We start from the raw sequence: 20426 nt of genomic DNA on the forward strand, positions 1-20426 counted from the left end.
CAAACACAACAGTCACACCGTACCCTGGCCCGTGATGAAACTCGTTTTCAAAGCTTCTCTGATGCGCACCGCTTCGTGGTGTGCTCTTCTAATCGCCCTGCTGTCTGGCTGCATGTAATCAGCGGCCAGGTGATTTGCCTCAGCCTCCCACCCCACCATAAAGGTCTCCCCCTTACTCTCACAGAGATTGTGGCGCACACAGCAAGCAGCAATAACAATGGGGACATTGGTCTGGCTGAGGTCTGAACGAGTCAGTAATGTGCGCTGGCGCGCCTTTAAACAGCCAAATGCACATTCTACCACCATTCTGCACTTGCTCAGCCTGTAGTTGAACAGCTCCTGACTACTGTCCAGGCTGCCTGTGTATGGCTTCACGAGCCATGGCATCAAGGGGTAGGCTGGGTCACCCAGGATAACTACAGGCATTTCAACATCCCCAACTTTTACTTTCTGGTCTGGGAAGTAATTCCCTTGCTGCAGCTGTTTAAACAGAGTAGTGTTCCTGAAGATGCAAGCGTCATGAACCCTTCCTGGCCATCCCACGTGGATGTTGGTGAAACATCCGTTGTGATCCACCAGTGCTTGCGGCACCATTGAAGAGTACCCCTTGCGGTTTACGTACTGGGTGCCCTGGTGCTCCGGTGCCAAGATAGACAACTGTTAAACAGTAATTACTTGTGTATATACTACATTTATCTCTGTTTACATTGTAAAACAATTTTAATAAGAATTTTGTTATAAAAGAACAGATCTGTTTAAAAAGTTTGTGGACCAACACATGCCCTTGTAACAGGGCAAGGCGATCACTTATCCAGCTCAGGAGTTCCCTCCTCTGGCTGGTTTCTCCCCTGCCCTTACTTGCCCCTCTGCAGTCCCTTTATCTCCACCAGTTCAGGCCCACCATCCCTCCCAGACCACAGTGCCCCTTACCTTGGGGTGCTGCCCCACAGGGCTGGCTTTAGGCACCATGAGGCCCGATTCGAAGGAGATATCTATCTATCACCTCCGCCCACAGTTAGGGAATCCCATTGCAGCAAAGCCATCCACTATGACCTGCACATTTCCCAGAGTCACACCCTTTTGTAGCAGCAGCTTAATGATTGCTTTGGCTACTTGCATCACAGCAGCCCCCACAGTAGATTTTCCCACTCCAAATTGATTCCCGACTGACCGGTAGCTGTCTGGCGTTGCAACCTTCCAGAGGGCTATTGCCACTCACTTCTCAACTGTGAGGGCTGCTCTCATCTTGGTATTATGGCATTTCAGGGCAGGGGAAAGCAAGTCACAAAGTTCCATGAAAGTGCCCTTACGCATGAGAAAGTTTCGCAGCCACTGCAAATCGTCCCAAACCTGCAAAACTATGTAGTCCCACCAGTCTGTGCTTGTTTCCCAGGCCCAAAATCGGCATTCAATGGCTAGAATCTGCCCCATTACCAGCAGGATCTCCAAAGTGCAGGGGCCCATGGTTTGAGAGAATTCTGTGTCCATGTCCTCATCACTCTCGTCACCGCTCTGCCGTAGCCACTGCCTCCTCGCCTGGCTTTGCAGGTCCCGGTTCAGCATAGACTGCACGAGAATGCGCGAGGTGTTTACAACGTCCACGATTGCAGTCTTGATCTGAGCAGGGTCCATGCTTGCTGTGCTATGGCGTTTGCACAGTTCACCCAGGAAAAAAGGTGCGAAATGGTTGTCTGCTGCTTTCACGGAGGGAGGGGTGAGGCTGTACCCAGAACCACCTGCGATAATGTTTTTTGCCCCATCAGGCACTGGGATCTCAACCCAGAATTCCAAGGGGCAGAGGAGACTGCGGGAACTATGGGATAGCTATGGAATAGCTACCCACAGTGCAACACTCCGGAAATCGACGGTAGCCTTGGTACATGGATGCACACCGCCGAATTAATGTGCTTAGTGTGGCCGCGTGCACTCAACTTTATACATTCTGTTTTAAAAACTGGCGTATGTAAAATCGGAATAATCCCGTAGTGTAGACATACCCTGTATTTCCTCAAAATAATTGTTGAAACATAAGTTTTAAAGAAAAACATCACCATCTGTATAGTGTAATTCAAAAGACAATCATACTCTGTTTTCTGTACTACACTCAATCATAAACAGCATTTTATCAGGACGATTAAGGTCAAACATCTAAGCTTTGTCAAAACAAACTTTTGCAAAACTCAACATCAAAAAATAGGTTTCCCTAGACTTCTTTTTCAAAACATTCAATAGAAAAGATTTATTTTGAAAGAAATAACATTACCCTATGGTGTTTGCAACCTAATTTTTACAATATCCTGCAAACACAGAAAAAACAGAAAATGAAATTGACTAGAAATAAAATTGAAATTGCCTAGTCTATTTTCATTGCCCTGATTTAAAAAAAAGCAGAATAAATAAAACAATAAAAATGATTAAATATAAATTAAGTTTTTAATATTTTGTATTAATAATCTAAGAGGTTGTTAGCAACGCTATTGGGAAGAAGAAAGTGAGTCTTGCTCCAGCAGTGGAACAAGAAGGACCTAGCTGCCTGATTGAGACTGGGGTACTGTCATAAACAGATAGTCAAGGGTTAATAGAGCAGAAGTACTTTATATCTCTTTTGCTTGTAAAGGGTTAACAAAATCAGTGAGCCTGGCTGTCACCTGACCAGAGGACCAATCAGGGGACAGGATACTTTCAAATCTTGAGGGAGGGAAGTTTTTGTGTGTGCAATTAGTTTTTGGTTCTTGTTCACTCTGGGGGCTCAGAGGGACCAGATGTGCAACCAGGTTTCTCTCCAATCTCTCCGATACAGGCTCTTATAAGTTCAGAATAGTGAGTACTAGGTAGATAAAGCAAGTTAGGCTTATGTTTGTTTTCTTTATTTGCAAATGTGTATTTGGTTGGGAGGAGTTCAAATTGGTATTTTGTTGAAAAGATTTTAATTTGTACTTGTATACTTAGGCTGGGAGGGTATTTCCAGTGTCTATAGCTGAAAGACCCTGTACCTATTCCATTTTAAATTTACAAAGATAATTTTTACTGTTTTTCTTTCTTTAATTAAAAGCTTTTCTTGTTTAAGAACCTGATTGTTTTTTTATTCTGGTGTGAGACCCCAGGGGACGGGATCTGGATTCACCAGGGAATTGGTGGGGAGAAAGGAGGGAAGGGGGAGAGAGAGGCTAATTTCTCTCTGTGTTAGGATTACTGTCTCTCTCAGGGAGAATCTGGGAGGGAGAGAGAGAAGGAGGGGGGAAGGTGCATTTTCCTCTCTGTTTTAAGATTCAAGGAGTTTGAATCACAGTGATCTTCCAGGGTAACCCAGGGAGGGAAGCCTGGGAGAGACAATGGTGAGGGAAAGGGTTTACTTTCCTTGTCTTAAGATCCAGAGGGTCTGGGTCTTGGGGGTCCCCGGGCAAAGTTTTGGGGGGACCAGAGTGTACCAGGCACTGGAATTCCTGGTTGATGGCAGCACTACAGGTTCTAAGCTGGTAATTGAGCTTAGAGGAATTCATGCTGGTACCCCATCTTTTGGACACTAAGGTTCAGAGTGGGGAATTATACCATGACAGGTACCTTGGACACAGCAATACTGGGAAAGGACAGGCTGAGCTGGGGAGCCCTGGCCTGGTGACCTTCCAAGCTGAGGCCTTGTGGCAAAGGCCTGAGGAGGTCCTAGGGCTGCAGAGAGGCAGCCAGGGCAAGAAAAGGCAGCTGGTCCAACCCCCTTGCCAGTGATGAGTGGCCATTTCAGACTGAAGTTTGCCCCTGAGAGAAGGGGCTAGATGACAACTGGCAGTAGCCACTGAGGCAAAATGGGTATAGGGGTTCCCCAGGAAGGGGAGACCCACAGTGTGGGGACACTGCCATGGGGCAGCAGGGCCGGCTTTAGGGCGAATCAGCCGATTTCCCAGAATCAGGCCCCGCGCCCCTAAGAGGGCCCTGCAACGTCCCGAAGGAACTGCTGCTGAAGTCCCACCACTGTCGGTGGCAGCAGCTCAATTGAGCTGCTGCTGAAGACAGTAGTGAGACTTCAGTGGCAGCTCCTTCGAATCGGGCTTCATGGTGCCTAAAGCCGGCCCTGTGGGGCAGCACCCCAAGGTAAGGGGCACTGTGGTCTTGGAGGGATGGTGGGCCTGAACTGGTGGAGATAAAGGGACTGCAGAGGGGCAAGTAAGGGCAGGGGAGAAACCAGCAAGAGCAGGGAACTCCTGAGCTGGATAAGCTAATCCTGGACTGACCAGCAGGAGGCACGGCGCTAGTGATTGCCTTGCCCTGTTACAAGGGCATGTGTTGGTCCACAAACTTTTTAAACAGATCTGTTCTTTTATAACAAAATTCTTATTAAAATTGTTTTACAATGTAAACAGAGATAAATGTAGTATATACACAAGTAATTACTGTTTAACAGTTGTCTAAAATTCAGTTAATCCCATTTACAAAAGAGACTGGCAAATAATCCTTAGGTTTGCCAGCATTTGAAAATTCCCTCTACAGAAAAAGAGCATGAAGCCATATAAGACCTAATTTGTCAATGGATGGTGCTTTCTGAGTTTACTGATTACCTTCAACTCCTACTCACTCTGGATTGATGACTACACTTTTTAATTGTACTATAGCACTTTCAGAATCTATCAACGCATGATGATACTTCCAGGTGTATATTTGTTACCTGTATATCTCCTGCACTGACACCCCTTTTAACATCGTAACGTATTATAAAGTCTCCATCTAGAAGGGTTTCCTCAAGTTCAGGACTCTTCTTTTGTTGAACTATTGTTGGTTTAAATAAAATATGAGCCTGAAAATTAAACACAAAAAGCAACTAAACCAAGATTAATCAAAAAAATAAATAGCAACTAACAATAACAGATAAATTCCCATTAGCATTATTTGAAAGGTAGAGAAATATACCTCTCTGGCCGAAACCTTGAGAGCTAAGGGTTACCAGGTCCAGACACATGCACTGATCATCAGCGCCTTAAGGGCATGCGACCCCAGTAACGAGCGAGTGCTGACAGAATGTGGAATCAGCCAATGCTACACTCAGCTGATGTGGCAACTCATGGTGTCGGATGCTATCAGATAGTCGAGACGCATCTGCATAGGACACATAACTGAACATCGGCAATACCAGGAGGGATGAGCTGGAGTGCTGATGAGAAGCGCAGTTAGGAAAGTAACAAATACTTTCCTCATGGATTGTATTTTCTAAATGGACAACCAACCTAATTCTCAATTACTGAGGGACAATCTTCACTCATTGATATACTTTCCTTTCCACAACCAAATCTCTGTACAATTTTTCATGAGTGATGTATCCAAGTATTCGGATTCTAATATCTAAACTGTATTCTTAAATCTATTCACCTAAATTTGGGTTATTGCTGATTATGTACTCTAGGTATCATGTGACTTTTAAAAACTAACTTTAAATTTGTGGATAATCTAATCACTATACCAGATGTACAGACACTCTTTTCCCAACCTATGTATTATATAATTTTTTTTAACATTAGCTTTAATATATTTTTCCTGATGATGTTTTACCTTGGTCTCATTCTGCAGCTTTGTAAGAGCTTCAGTTAACTCATTTGTCATAAAGGTGCTGTCAGTTTCCAGGAAGTTTATACCCTGGGGTTCAAAGATGTGGACATCAATCTGAAGGAAAGAAGGAAAATAGGTCAGTGTCATTTGGCAGCTGCAGGGTTGCCCAAACAAGGTAGCAGCATTTATTCCTAAAGCCCCTAGGTGTAGCTTACCTGAAAGTGCTTAACAAGCTGCTTGGGTCTGACCTTAAATAACAATTCATACTTCCCCAGCTGTCGCTTCAACAACTCCTCATATATCAGCTCAAAGGTAACCTTACTGTCTGATGCAACGTTGACTGAAACATGAAACTGCTCTAGTTTCCTTCCAGTAGTTCTGAAAATAAGCAAAATTGACACTTAGCTTTTTACTGTGATATTTGCAGGGGAGGTTGCCAAAGTTTCCATTTGTCTGGGTTAAAGAGTGGTCAAGTGGCAAAGCCAAGGAGAGAGAGGTCACTTTATTTAGTATAAATAAGACTTGTTCACATCCCACGGAGACTTACTTACCATTTCAAAGTTTTTAGTGTACAGTATCTATTCTATATGTAGGAGATAAGTTTAGATTTGTAGTAGAAATCTAGAGGCACGGGTGGTTGGAATTAATGCCAGTGGCAGTAGAACTGAATAACTAAAAGCCCAGACTGAATATTCTCCTCCAGTGCAATGTTGCCTGAAGTTCTGAAGCAGTGTTAGGTCCTGAACCTACAACGGGTTATGCCTGCGCATGCTGTTACACCTGTGTAGCCCACAGAGCTTTCTATCCAAGCCCATTTCTTGGTGGATGATGAATAATTCCCCTTGCTGCACTTATTGCTTAGATCAGTTTTAATCTAGCAACTCTTTACTCTGTGTAAGAGACAGGGTCTTTTTTTTATTTTGCCGTGGACTTGAAATATATTTTGGTGGTATCCATTTTTCACCTGAGTGTTTAGCCAAAATTCAGGGTCCTGCAGTTTGTTTCATTAGGAAAAGAAATTAATGAGAAGCCATGCATTTCTTTGATGTAATCCTGTTTATTTACAAATGATGCACCAAGTCCTGTTTCCTTGAACTCAGGGGGAAATCAAACAGCTGGAGATATTTCCTTTGCTCACCTTTCCAAGCAAGTACTTAGCCTCCAAAAGCTCTCTCTAGGCTTTTTCTTAGGGCTGTGTACCCAGAGCTTGTTCTGCCATCTCCTTGGCATTCTTCTCATTCTCTGAGGCCATGTCTATACTACCACCTATGTTGGCAAAAGTTATGTCACTCAGGGATGTGAATAAAACACTCCCCTGATGACAGGAGCAGGGCCGGCTCCAGGCGCCAGTGCAGCGAGCTGCATCAGTACAGCTGTGCCACTCTAAAGTCTCTAGTGTAGACAGAACCTTAGGCTATGTCTACACTGGCAATTGAGCAACAAAACTTCTGTCATTCAGAGGTGCTAAACTCTTCCCCCTCCAAAAAAAAGACAAAAGCTTTGCTGTGGCAAGTGTCAGTGTGAACAGTGCTTTGTTGGCCGAAATGTTCTCCTGTCAACAATGTGAACGCTGCTCATTGGGGGTGGAAGTATTTTGTTAGCAAAAGTGCCAACAAACAGCGGCTATGCTGCCTGACTTTTAGCAACACAGCTGTGTTGACATGGCTGTTTCGCTAAAAGCTGTGTAGTGTAGACAAAGCCTTAGTCTGTTTCTGTGGTGTTTCATGCTGCTTCGCCCCCCACCCCCATCCAATCTCCCGCCTATGAATTTATCAGATCACAGTAGAATTCCCTCACCTCTGCAGGATTAACTCATACTCCAGCCCTGCATGTGGCTTTGTTTTGGAGAGAGCCCCCTATTCAATTGTTTCAGCTATCTATTCCATAAGGGATTTCTATTGCTTCATATATTTCTTCAGAATGTATTAATTTCAATGCAGTTTAACCCAATCTATAATATTTTAACTGAAAATCAGAGGAAATAATAGTGAATCAGAACTGCTGCTTACTTGACAAGGCCGGCACTCTGACCACGTGAAACCGCAACGTCATATTGCTCTTGTGCAGACGCTTTCTCCTTTATTGTTCCTGGATATGTTTCTCCATCAATTGACCTAAAATGTTTTAAAATATTAAAACTAAGAGGTGGGCTTTGCTGGTCTGTGGAAGAGGAAGGGAGACTATGATGCCATGTGGTCCTCGGGACATCTGCACAGGAAGCCTTAACGTCCTACCTCCCTCCAATCACCATAGCTCACTAGGGAGCCATGGTGTCATTCTCTTTATGCCTACAGACTCAGAGACCCTTTGATGAGTTTAGAGGTCATGCAGCAGGAATATCAAACAGCACTGACCTCTTGAAATTTCTGCAATAAAATATGCCATCTTGCAGGAATATAAAAAACCTTGCACAGCAGGCAGGCTAATTTATTGAATATCACTGTATTATATCCAACTTTCATTCTCAACTTTTTCAATCTGCAGACCACACCTGTTTTTTCACAATCTTACACTAAGTGTATCATCAGAAAGGTGCACCGATGTTCTAATACACCAGAGACAGAGACCCACATTATTAGTATTAGATGTAGCAGAAGAGCCTACATGCTGAAGTTAGTGATGAAAGCTGTTTTAGGCAATTCCACTTCAAAAACAGCCTCCTGGGATTCATTAACCTTGTTGACAAGTCTGCTGGTGACAACTGTATGAGCAAATCGAGATGTAACCGTAGAGTCCACATGCAGGCTGTAGATTTCAATGGCATTCTGGAAAAAAAAAGGAATACATTGAAATAGGATGGAGAAATTCAGCTACCACCATAATGAAATGTAGCATCAAATAGTGAGCGGTTCAGAGGCTGGTGTAATAGTCAGCTCTCTAGAAGCAGCCATGGGCTGTTGGCTTCCTATCTGAGATAAGAGAGCTGAGACTAATGGAAAAGGCAGACTGATCCTATTTTAAAAGGTAAAACAGAATTAGTCATCTGTGGCTTCAACTGAGGATCACACAAGGTGTCTTGCTGGTGACCATGATCTCTACAAGATTTTCCACTCAGTTCACAATAGCAGTTATTTTCCATTCAAAATCCATGATCAAGCTTGCCCTTTATTCACATCCCCATAATAACAAATTCTATTGTACACAAAATTGTGGCCTGTTCTGTATAAGTTGTTGCACAGAGGGCTTTAGCTGAACAGTAAGCCACTCTGAAATCTCTTCCCTCCTCGGGTGATTATGATGCTGAACAACTACCTGACCCAACCACTAGTAGAGGATTCAGCTTACAGAATTAAACACCCTGTTGATGCCCCTTTAAGTATTTGGCCCAGAGAGCCAGACTGTCTTCCTTGTTTTTAATCCTCTCTCTCTCAAGTAGGACTTAGCTGCACATTTTGCAAGCCAATAGCTTCTGGTGACGTTTGGCAGGTTAGAGCCTTGTGTGGGCTGTCTTCTCTGTTTGCACAGATAGAAGGTGCCCTTGAAATGCACCTATTTCAAACTGTTTAACTCTTTCCAAGCCAATAATGATAAGAAAAATATTGCTGTTTTACAGCTTCAACCCAGCCACCTCAACAGGCTTTCCCTGTGAAAATTTAATCAAGGAGCTCCACTGGGAAATTCTTGGGATGATATTGTTTTATTAAAGGTGTTTTTTTATATGTGATGTGGGCCTGTAGGCTGATCCAAAAGAATTTGTCAGTGTGTGGGTGGCAATGTTTCACAACATGAATGGAAAGATTTAAATCAGAGTTCAGCAGCCACAGCATTTTTTGATAAGCAGAGTCGTGATAAGACTGTAAATATAAGTTGAATCACAACCAACAGCATCTTTAAGAGTTAGTAGTAAAATTGCATATAAAATAAAAAGTTTAGTGTCTAAAATGGATGCAGATATATCATTTTACTTTTCCAGACTGAATCTGCAAATCTTTTAAACTGCTAGTTGATTACTAATTAAAATAATCATTCACCTCTGTATTTTGCTCACCAATAAATAGCATCCATTTTAAAGCTGTCAGTTTCTTCACAGTCAAGGGCATGTCTTCATGACACGTTTTAATCACATTTGAACATAATTGTGAACAGTTGAGTTAGATAAGCTTACAGTATGCTGACCACAATTTAGCAGTCAGCCAACATCATAGACCCAGGACGTGTTGTACTTAGCATCCTGTCAGCTATAAAGCAATTCAAAACACCCAGGAATAAATAATTTGTTGCCTGTTTTGCTGGTTCTATAGCTGTTGCCAGAACTGTGCAGACATCAGCCAAGATAATGGTGTCCAAACAAAGATATTTGGCAAAATAAACAACTTCAGAATATTTGTAGGATGAGGAGGAAGTAATGTGATTGGTGAATTAAGATTTCAATCCACACTGTTATGGGACAATGACTAGCAATGATCATGCTATCATCTACAGAGTACATCACGTATATCAACAAATTAAATTGTGATGAATTAACTCACTGTTGTCATAAACAGAATACAAATTGTGTCTGTACCCCTGTCTGCTCCACCTAACAGCAAAGGGTTAAAAACTTGCCCCTGCACTGCCCCCACCCCAACTGACTGTATTGCACAATCTAGCACCTGGTTAAAGAATTCAACTTTGAATTGTTGTTTGGGGTCTCTTATGGGATTATCCCATGCCTTGTAATCAAAATATCTTCTTTGGTGACTCTTGTATTCTTGAATGGGTGGTAAAATAGCTTCTGTGTGAAGTTCCTCTGTCAACTTCTGTGCACTCTTCACCTATAACATGGTAAGATTTTTGGCTCCCGAGGACAGTGTTATATCAAGGTAGAGGTGTATATCAAGGTCAACACCTTGGAGTCTCTTGCTTACAACATTTATTTCAAACAGTATGTCATACCACAACACTAAGCCACACAAAATGTGAAGTTATGTATGTTTCTGGTGATTTCATTTCTCTCTGCCACTGTTCTCCCACGAACAGTTCCTGTCATAGCATTATCCTCCATAGTGGCAACTACGGCATCATCTCTCTTCCCAATATGGTGTTTGATAGGCTTTATCGCCTCCACTCAACTTTCCCATTGTGTGGCACTCAGTGGTTTAGTGTCAGAGAGGATGTTCCCAGATGTTGCTTCAAAATTTGCCATCGATGAGCTAATGCAGAGAAAAATGCATAGATGCCTTGACTTACATTAAAAACTTCAGCAGCCTCACTAGAAGCTGATGCTGCATCACTGACCACAAAGTTCAATGAATGAGAACTGCATGGGACAAAAAAAGCTCGAGGGTTTAACTCTGAGATCTGTGTCTGCACTCCTCTGTTCTTTCCTCTCACGTTGGCACCATTATCGTAGCTCTGATCTCTCATGTCAACTATCGCAATTCTCGTATCTTCCGGCTTTTTAAGAAGCACATTTGTCATACCAGCTCCTGGAGTATCATCAATGTCAATAAATTCTAGAAAATGCTTTGACAGTCCATTGCAGGGACATTTTCACTAGGTTCTGTTGTTGTTACAAAACACACTAGTAAAGTAATTTGTTCCATATGGTTGATGTCAAGTGTACAGTCCAAAATAACAGAGTAATATCTTCCTGACTTCAGATCTGCCACAATCTTCTGTTTGGCTTTTGTTACCGGTAACTGTAGGATCTCATTTTGAATTGTTTTTTCTGAGGTAGTGGTGTGTGTACATTTCTTGGGTGGTGACTCTTCTTAGATGCTGCTGGAGTACAGCATCAAACTCAGCCATCAGCTCCACAATTTTAAGGAAGTTTCCATTGTTTGGCACATACAGCTGATCTGAAGTGCCACACAGTGCTATGTTTTGGGTAGCAAGCATTCTCACAATGGCAATGAGCCTTTTCAGAACATTTTGCCAGTAAAGAGACTGATGCAATCTTCTCTTGATGCTGATCATCTATGGTGGCCTTTAACCGTAGTCTCATCTCAAGCTCTTTCCACCTATGGAATGCTCTCTGGTGATTTGCTGCCTTCTCATGGCATGCCAGATTTCTAGCCAGATTTTTCCAGTCCTTTGTTCCTGTAGAACCCAATGTGGCTGGAACATTAGACTGGAAGAGTTTGCAACAAAAACAGTATGAGTAAATAAACCATAGCCTTTCCACTTTGTCACCACTGGAGATTTCACACCAGTAATGTGTTGGATGGAAACTTCTATTTTCATTGTCTTTGGGGAACACAAAGTTTTTCACTTGCTGTGGCCCATGCAGTACAAGAAGTCCCTTAGGCTACTGCTCAAGTGGGTCCACAGCCCTGGATCATCTAGACCTAGGGTATGACTACTCTTGAAATTTCTAAGCGCTGCTGCGGCAGCGCTTTGAAGTGTGAGTGTGGTCGGAGTGCCTTACGGATGTAGCTTGCAGCGCTGGCAGCCGCGCTCCCAGCGCTGCGGCACTGATTACACTGAGGCTTTACAGCGCTGTATCTTGCAGCGCTCAGGGGGGTGTTTTTTCACACCCCTGAGTGCGAAAGTTGCAGCGCTGTAAAGTGCCAGTGTAGCCAAACCCTTAAGGAACTAAACTCAGTAGCAGCTGTTTCTTGCACCTCCACCACACTCTTCTCTGATCTACACTTTTCTTCAGGAATGTGCATGGTTACATCCATTTGAGATGGAGATGTGGATGCTACAGTAGCTGCCGGGTCACCTGAACTCTGACTAACTGGAAGATCTGGCATCTCCTCACCACTCACATCCTCACTGGGGCCGGAAGGCTCACCATGAACATTTGTGTCTGTGTATCTCAGGAGAGCTCCTTCCTGCTTAGATAGAAAAGCTTCCTTTGCTTTCTTTCTTTTTCTGAATGCTGCCCCAGAGGGGTGTTTTCTTCTTTCACTCACGACTGCTGTTCTGTGCCAGCTATAGTGGCTCTCAACACTCAGTTGATGGGAACAACTTAGCAGGGCCTGAGTGAGGGAAGTTATCAGCATCTTAAGAGCCTAACTGGCTCATACTACTTCAGTTGACTGTCTATTCTCCTCCAGTGGGTTCAGGGAAGCAGCAGGAAACAGGAAGCTCCCTGAGAATCTGGTGTTAATCAGTCCAGGCTCCTGGGGATGCTAGAGGTACATAAGAGGCTCCTCCTCCTCTCTCTCCCTGCAGCTCCTGCTGCTTTCTGTTATTCCCCCTCACCTTTTCTCCTGCCTGCCTGTTAAGTCTCTTCCTCCAGCACAGCACTCCACCATCTCTGTGCATCTAGAGCAGAGAGAATACATGCACCAGCAGCAGACACAATTTTCTACACTCTGGGTCCTAGTGGAACCCTCTCCCCACAGTCTGGCACCTGAGGCGGACACCTCAGTTCGCCTCATGGTAAGGCCAGCCCTGGGTATTGGACAGTGTTCCAAGCCATCAAAGGATCTTCATGAAAAATATGACAGTCAAATAAAAACATATGGGACAATTATGAAAAAAAAAAAATCAATTCTCTCTCTCTCTCTTTGGCTGCTGGATATTACCTTTTGTTTCACTGCTGTCCTGTCCCTTAACCTCTATGGTCACTTAAAGCAAGTGTTGTGTCAATATGAAGGATCACCCAGGCAAAGGGAGTCCAAGGAATTGTATTTAGCAAATACATACAACATGCAAGGCCCACCTGTGTATTCACACTGTTTTGCGGGCTAGCTTCTGGAAGACCGTGAGCACCGTTAGAGGGCTCAAACCTTTTAAAGAATTAGCAATCCTATCACTACACCAGTGGTTCTCAACCTTTCCAGACTACTTGTACCCCTTTATAGGAGTCTGATTTTTCTTGTGTACCGCAAATTTCACTTCACTTAAAAACTACTTGCTTACAAATCAGACATAAAAATACAAAAGAGTCACAGCACACTATTACTGAAAAATTGCTTACCTTCTCATTTTTACCATATAATTATAAATAAATTGATTGAACTTATATTTCAGTGTGATACTTGAGCCTGTTTTTTTTACTTTTGAGCCTTATCTGAAGCCCAAGCCCCCGGCAGCGGGACTGATGCATGTAACTTAGCTTTGCAGGGACCCCTGTGATGTGCGGTCCTGGGCAATTGCCCTGTTTGCTGGCCCTGCACTTGCGATCCCCTAAATCCATCCCAAGACACCCCTGGGCTGCAACACTCATGAGAAACATTGATCTAGATGAGTTGAATCCCCCCTGGAAGACCCCTGCACACCTCCAGGGATACACCTACCCCTGGTTGAGACCCAGTGCACTACACCATCACTGCAACAACCACTGCTCATAAGAACTGTCTTAATTCACAGTCAGTGACAGAGAGATCTAAATGGAACACCACACTGAGGAGAGCGGCTGCTGTGAGATGGTCACAGTTCTCAAATGCTGAGGTCTTTGGCTTCTTGCCTTGCTGCTCACTTGAAGCAAATTCCACCTGTTACTCCTCACAGAAATCAGCATTACTGTGGCAAAACAAAACCAGTCAATTCTAGCTCCATTCTAAACAAGTGGATTAAAAAATAAAGCCCCAAAAGAACAGAAGGAAAATAATTATGGACATTTTTGTGGGGGTTCCCAGTAGCCCCCAAATAAATCCCCTTGAGTTTACTGCTCCTCCCATCTTCAAACATCTTATATCACACTGTATAGTAACTTTCCCTTTGATGGAAGAGACCTAGACTCTCTCCTTCTAGATCTCTTCTCCATCACTTCATGAGACAGAGTCATTTTCTGTTTGGCTTCTTTATGTAGCTCAGGTGGATTCTGGTCATAACTGGCCAGCTGAGATTCCTCCAGCTGGGGCAGAGTTCTCAGTTGATGTAAATGCCCCAATGTGCATACAACCTGTTAGAGGGTCATGTCAGAGAAAAGAAGGAGCAGGGTGGAGTTCTGCTGTGCCAATCCTCGGATGGTGTATGGTCCACCACAATGGGCATATGTTAGCAGAGATTCTCAACCTATTTACCATTGTGGGCAACATCTGATACGACCTGCTTGGCCCCGAGGAGCTGCAGCTGTGTGCTGACTGGGCTGCAAGTGGCCCACAGGCTGCAGGTTGAGAACCACTCAGTTAGAGCAATCCCAAGACTGCTCTAACTCATACCACAGCCAGCACACAGACTGGCTCACAGAACCAGGGTGCTGGTCAGACCACCTCCCTTTATCCTCCATCCAGTGAATCTCAGATGCAGGAGAGAATTTAGCCCCTGTGTCTACTAGAAGGCATCATTAGAGAGCAATTCCTGAACTTTTCTTTATTCCCCCAGCCCCCAGCCACAAGGCTAAGAACATCACTCTGCAATGTTCCCTGCTACCTAGCATCCCAGGAAGCAGAAGGGCGACTTTCACAACCACACCTTGTTTTTTAAAAGCATCCATCAATACAGCATGTTTTGCACTCCACAGGAAAATTGTTTTATAACAATTTGTGAGATTTTCCAATGTAGCAGTTTATTTTATCATCAGAAATAAAGAACAAACATTTAAACGTTTTCTAAAATTTAATTAGTCCATTTACCCCACCACTTTGATGTATTTGTGACATTACATTAAACACATTTTCAGCTTCAAAGTAATAAAAGAAACTAATTGCCTTCTTCCTTCACATCCCATGGAAACTAATTATTTCCTCTAAAGAAGCTAGCAATTTAATGGGCCAAATTCAGCCCTCATGTAAGCAGTTGCAACTCCATTGAACTTACTCCACAAGACCCACTAGGTCTCCCTCCAAGACTGATCACACAAATTGATATTTAACATTCCCAGGGAAAAGAGTGCTCAGACAAATCTGTAAAGCCTTTAATTCTGACTTCCATTTCAACAGACCAGAAGAAAGTTCTTGTCACACCACTGTGTATATGTATACACAGAGTGGCTAATGGTTCCAACATAAATGAGCTGCATTACATGACTGAATACTGAAAATTCATTCATTACTTACATTCTGTTGAAAAGTTAGACCAGCTAACACATGCTCTCAGTAACAAACAGACTAAATACCTTGTGATCAGTATTTTCTGCTAAGACTGTAAGTGAGGCAATGACCAGTAGTACGACAAATGCTCGCCCTTCCATTTTGGAAACACCAGATCTCAAAATGAAAACCTATTTACTAGATTCAGTTAATGAATAACTAGTATCTGGGTTATGTAGAAATTCTGGGAAGACCATAAGCCTAATATTTACACAATAAACACTGTAAATAACTCGGATCATTAAAAGCATCTTTTCCTAATGGACTTTTTGTTTGGAAGTGTTCTGATACTAACATTTCTTTTATGGGACCCATACATCTAGGGGCCACATTTAACAGGTTCCAATATAGTTTCTGCTCAAACTTAGCTTTCAAACTATCTATTAATATCATAGAACTTACACACATATATGGTATCAAAAGGTGACTGCACCTTTTTGTGTGCCTGGATATGTGAAATTGTTATAACCCTTTACACTTCTATAGCATCTTTCCTTTAAAGGGTCTCAAAACATTTCAGAAATAAGGCATACCACACGTAGGAGGTTAACAAAATAGTAGCCCATTATTTTTACAGATAAGCTGAGACAACAAAGAAAAAATAACTTGTCAGAGGTCATATAGTATGTTATTAGTAGCACTAGGAATACAACCTAGGAGTCATAACTAACCACTAGTTCTATTTTGAGTACTTGTTCATGTCCATTCCAATCAGGTGTGTGCACGTGCATGTGCACGGTAGCTAGAAGATTTTTGCCCTAGCAGCATCCATCAGGTTGGCCTGGGCACCCCCTGGTGTCATGCCTTCTTGGCGCTCAATATAGAGCCCTGCTGACCCACAACCCCCTCAGTTCCTTCTTACCACCAGTGATGGTTAGCTGGAACACCCCATAGCCCTTGCTTAGCAAGCACTTTTATCTCTGTTATTGTACATAGTTCTTCACGACTAAGCGCATGCCAAAGAGTGACCCCGACCCTTCTTATTTAAGGTGCCTAGGGGAGGGTCACCAAAAGGACCGGTGTAGGATCTGCCACGAGCTTCTTCCCAGAACTATTAAAGAAGGGGAACAGCAGCTTAAGGTTCTCCTAATGGAGGCAGCTCTTCACCCCCACTCAGATCCGGGGTCAGGGGATCCCACACCCAGCATGTCCTCGTCGATGTGGAGTGCCTCGGCACCATCATCCTGGGAATCGGTGCCGAGAAAGGACTCCTCCCGAGATGCTTGGCACCAGTATGGCTCCTCCCAGGGCCAGTCAGTGGTCTCAGTTGCTGGTGCCTCAGAAGAAAAAGAAGCCATAGAGGAAGTGTTCTCTCCCAGCCAAATCTAAGGAAAAGACGGCTGTGAGACTCCAGTCAAGCCACAGCACCAGGTCCCCTGGCAAGGCTGCAGCAACTCCTGCCCAGGCAAGGCAGTTAATTTCTGGCTCACCGGACCCTAACTGGCCAGCTCCCCTCAACACTAGAGGCTTTTGAGGCAGCTCAAGACTTCTTTTGTCTCACAGCTCCATTCTCACCCCCTAGGACAGAGGAGGCTCCATCTCTGTGCACCACTGTGACCCCAGGTGCAATCAAGAGGGAAGCCAGTGACGATGTCCCAGCACTATTCTTTCTCCATGGCACCCTCTGGCACTGGCACCTCCGGAGAGAGAACCCAGTCAGTCCCCAAATTTCCAACAATTGGTGCCCTGAGGCTTGACTCCTCCATGGTCTTCCTTTTCCAAGACTTCGGAGTCAGAGTCAGACTCTTACTGCTCCGATAAGAACAGGAACAGAAGGTCCAGGTATGTGTGAGAGAGAGAGGCTTTCCTGGCACCATGGCCACCGCAGTGGCAGAACCCATCTCAGTGGCCCTTCTGGACTCCCTGGGCCTTTCACCAGAACTAGGGAAAGAGCCAAGGATCCCACTTAGTGGTGATGTCGATGGCTTCAGCCATCTTTATTCCACCAGTTAAGTGACCAGCCACTGAGCCACCACCACTGACGTCGAAGCCATTGACTGCGGCATTGTCATCGACACCAGCTTCAGCACCAGCTTTGGCTTCAGTGGCGCCGCTATTACTGGTGCTGGCTCCCACACCACCAACAGAACTGACAGTGGTGCCAAAGCTGACATTGGCACCAAGTTCAGCGAAACAGCCACAGCATTAAGCACAGCACCATCCTCATTGGCACCTGCCTGAGATCCCCAAGAGTCACAGGACCCCTTGGGTGCAGATGGCAGGGAGCAGTCACCATTCTGTGGGGCTTCCTCCGTCTTGCCAGATGAGGGTCTGGCAGGCACCGCCATAGCCCCAGCACTCGAAGACAACTGGGTGTTGCAGCAATTGCTGCGCTGGGTTGCCCAGGGCAGAAGAGGTGTTTGAGGACTCCAATCCCATGGTGGATATCCTCTCTCAATCTGGACCTTCCTGTATTGCCCTGCTACTCATAGAAACTATTGCAGACATCACCAAAACCCGGTGGCAGACCCCCAGCCTCATTGCCACCCACTGCCAAGTGCAATGAACGGTAATATTTTGTGCCCTCTAAGGGTTATGAGCACCTTTATTTGCACCCGCAACCTGATTCTCTTGTTGTGGCTGCTGCTAATCAGCTTGAGCAGCAAGGTTTCCAAGGGCCCTCCCCCCAAAACAAGGAGGCTAAAAATCTCGACCTATTTGGGAGAAAGGTGGGTTGCCGCTCTGAATTTCCAACAATAGGCCATTGTCAGCTAGTACTCTTACAATACCTGTGTGGCAATGACAAAATTTGCAGAGCTGCTCCCCTAAATTCCTGTGCCGAGTTTTTGGCCTTAGTTGAAGAGGGTAAGCTAATCTCCTGAACTTCTCTCCAGGTGGTGCTGGATGTTGCTGATGCCACCATGAGAGTCATGGCTACAGGGGTGGCCATGAGAAGGGTGTGACTCTGTTTTCAGAGAAGATAGATAAAAAGGCTACATAGCCTGAAAAACTTTAGAGCCACCCTCAAATCCTTGGGCCTACACACTCCCGCCACACAGGGGAAGCATTTCAGGCCTCAACCTCCTCCTCAGTTCTGTCAACAGAATTAACAGGATGGTTCCCAGAGAAGGAATAGGAGTGGCAGAAAAAAGGCAGCATTCATCCTCAGGCCAAGGCTCTGGGCAACCCAAGCCACCTTCCAGCCCCAAACTGACCTTTTGAAGGTGTGGTCAAGGATGAGGCACCAGAGCAAGAACTGGATCTACCCTTTCATCCCTACTATCCCCTTTCTACCATGCATGGTCCTATATCACTTTGGACTGTTGGGTGCTCCGCACAGTAGCAAGGAGATACTCCATCCAAATCTGTGTCATCTCGCCCTTCCAGCCCCCTTCCCTGTCCCTCTTCAGGGACTCCTCTCATGAGCAACTCCTTATACAGGAGGTTCACTTGCTCCTTTCACTAGGGGCAGTGGAAGAGGTTCCTCAGGAGCAGAATGACAAGGGCTTCTATTCCTGGTATTTCCTAATCAGGGGCAGCTCCAGGGCACCAGCACAGCAAGCGCATGCCTGGGGCGGCAAGCCACGGTGGGCGGCGTGAGAGCGGCAGTCAGCAAGTGTTCGGCAGCATGCCTGCGGGAGGTCCGCCAGTCCCATGGCTTTGGTGGCAATTCAGCGGTAGGTATACCGAAGATGCAGAAATGGCAGATCACCTGCAGAAATGCCACTAAATCTGCATGAATAGTGGACCGTCAGCAGGCATGCCACTGAAGGCCACCTGACTGCCGTGCTTGGGGCAGCAAAAAACATAGAGCCATCCCTGTTCTAATGCTGAAAGCCAAGGGTGGGCTCAGGCCTATACCTGCGAGAACTCAACAGGTTTGTGAAGGAACTCAGTTTATCTGGTCTCTCTGGCCTCTATAATCCCTTCATTGGATCCAGGAGTCTCGTGTGTTGCCCTCAACTTGAAGGACGCATGGTGAACAGCACCCACTACCTCTCAGTTCACTGTCCTCCCATTTGGCCTGTCGGTGGCACCTTGACTGTTGTTCACCAAATGCATGGCAGACATGGTGGCCTTCCTGCGCAGGCGACAGGGGCAGGTGTTCCCATACCTCGATGATTGGCTGATCAAGGGCCAATCCAGGGCTCAAGCGGAAGCACAAGTCGACTTTATAAGAACAGCGTTTGATGACCTGGACCTTCCTCTCAGTACAGAGAAATTGATTCTGTCCACTGTTCAGCGGATATGGTTCATAGGGGCAGTACTGGTTTTGAGACAGGCCAGGGCATAACTCCTGGAAGTGAGGTTCTGGCCTCTGAACAACATCATTCAACGTCTCAGACAGTTTCCACCGCCACAACAAGGAATTGCCTGAAACTGCTAGGACAGGGGCTGCAAACAGAGAGTTTCGCAAAGGAGTTCTCCAGGTGAAGGAGGAGCAAATACAACACCCTTGGGGTGACTGACTACAGTGTGTGTTTGTTTGTGTTTGGGGGTTTACTCGCTGTGTGCTGAGCTTGTGTTTGTCCATCTGTTTGTTTGGTTGTGTGAAAAACCGTGTGCTTTGGCTGGCAGTTGGATGCTGTGAGCTTCAAAGGAAGGTTTGAAATCTAGAAGCCTCTGTTAATTGACTGAGCCTTAGTCAGTGGGTGGGGCTATCAAGCAGGCCAGGGCTTTAGAAAGCAGTGCGCAAGCAACCAGGGAGCTTTGCGACCAGGGGCTGCTAACAGGGAGTTTCGCAAGGGAGTTTGGAAGGGGAGTGGGAAGGGGCAAAGGCTCCTTGCTTTTGCTGTTGTTTTAAAACCTATAAACTAAACTACAGTCAAAACTTCTTGCTTTAAACAACCCCTTCATTAACTAGGAGACAATGCAGGCAGAAGCCCAGCAGCAGAGTGGGGGCTATCCAGTTTATTGTGCTGAGTGCCACATGTATGATTACTTGCCCTGTGGGCGGGTGGCGTATGTGTGCAAGCAGAGCAAGGAGCTCCTGGCCCTCAGAGACCATGTATGGGCTTTGGTGGCAGAACTGAAGGAGCTAAGGGA

General features: G+C 45.1%; 1 protein-coding gene across 1 annotated transcript in view; it reads right to left on the reverse strand.

Moving 5' to 3' along the window:
- ITIH4 (inter-alpha-trypsin inhibitor heavy chain 4) overlaps positions 1 to 15541 on the reverse strand; it is a 46320-nt gene extending 30779 nt beyond the window's left edge. The window contains exons 1-6 of the mRNA XM_030570470.1: positions 15467 to 15541; positions 8137 to 8297; positions 7542 to 7646; positions 5748 to 5910; positions 5536 to 5646; positions 4658 to 4786 (exon numbers count right to left, since the gene is read on the reverse strand). Of these exons, the coding sequence (XP_030426330.1) occupies positions 4658 to 4786; positions 5536 to 5646; positions 5748 to 5910; positions 7542 to 7646; positions 8137 to 8297; positions 15467 to 15541 (744 nt within the window). The remainder of the gene's footprint in view (positions 1 to 4657; positions 4787 to 5535; positions 5647 to 5747; positions 5911 to 7541; positions 7647 to 8136; positions 8298 to 15466) is intronic.
- Positions 15542 to 20426: the final 4885 nt, after the last annotated feature.

The sequence above is a fragment of the Gopherus evgoodei genome, chromosome 7 (assembly GCF_007399415.2).
Source record: "Gopherus evgoodei ecotype Sinaloan lineage chromosome 7, rGopEvg1_v1.p, whole genome shotgun sequence".
Taxonomy (NCBI): Eukaryota; Metazoa; Chordata; order Testudines; family Testudinidae; genus Gopherus; species Gopherus evgoodei.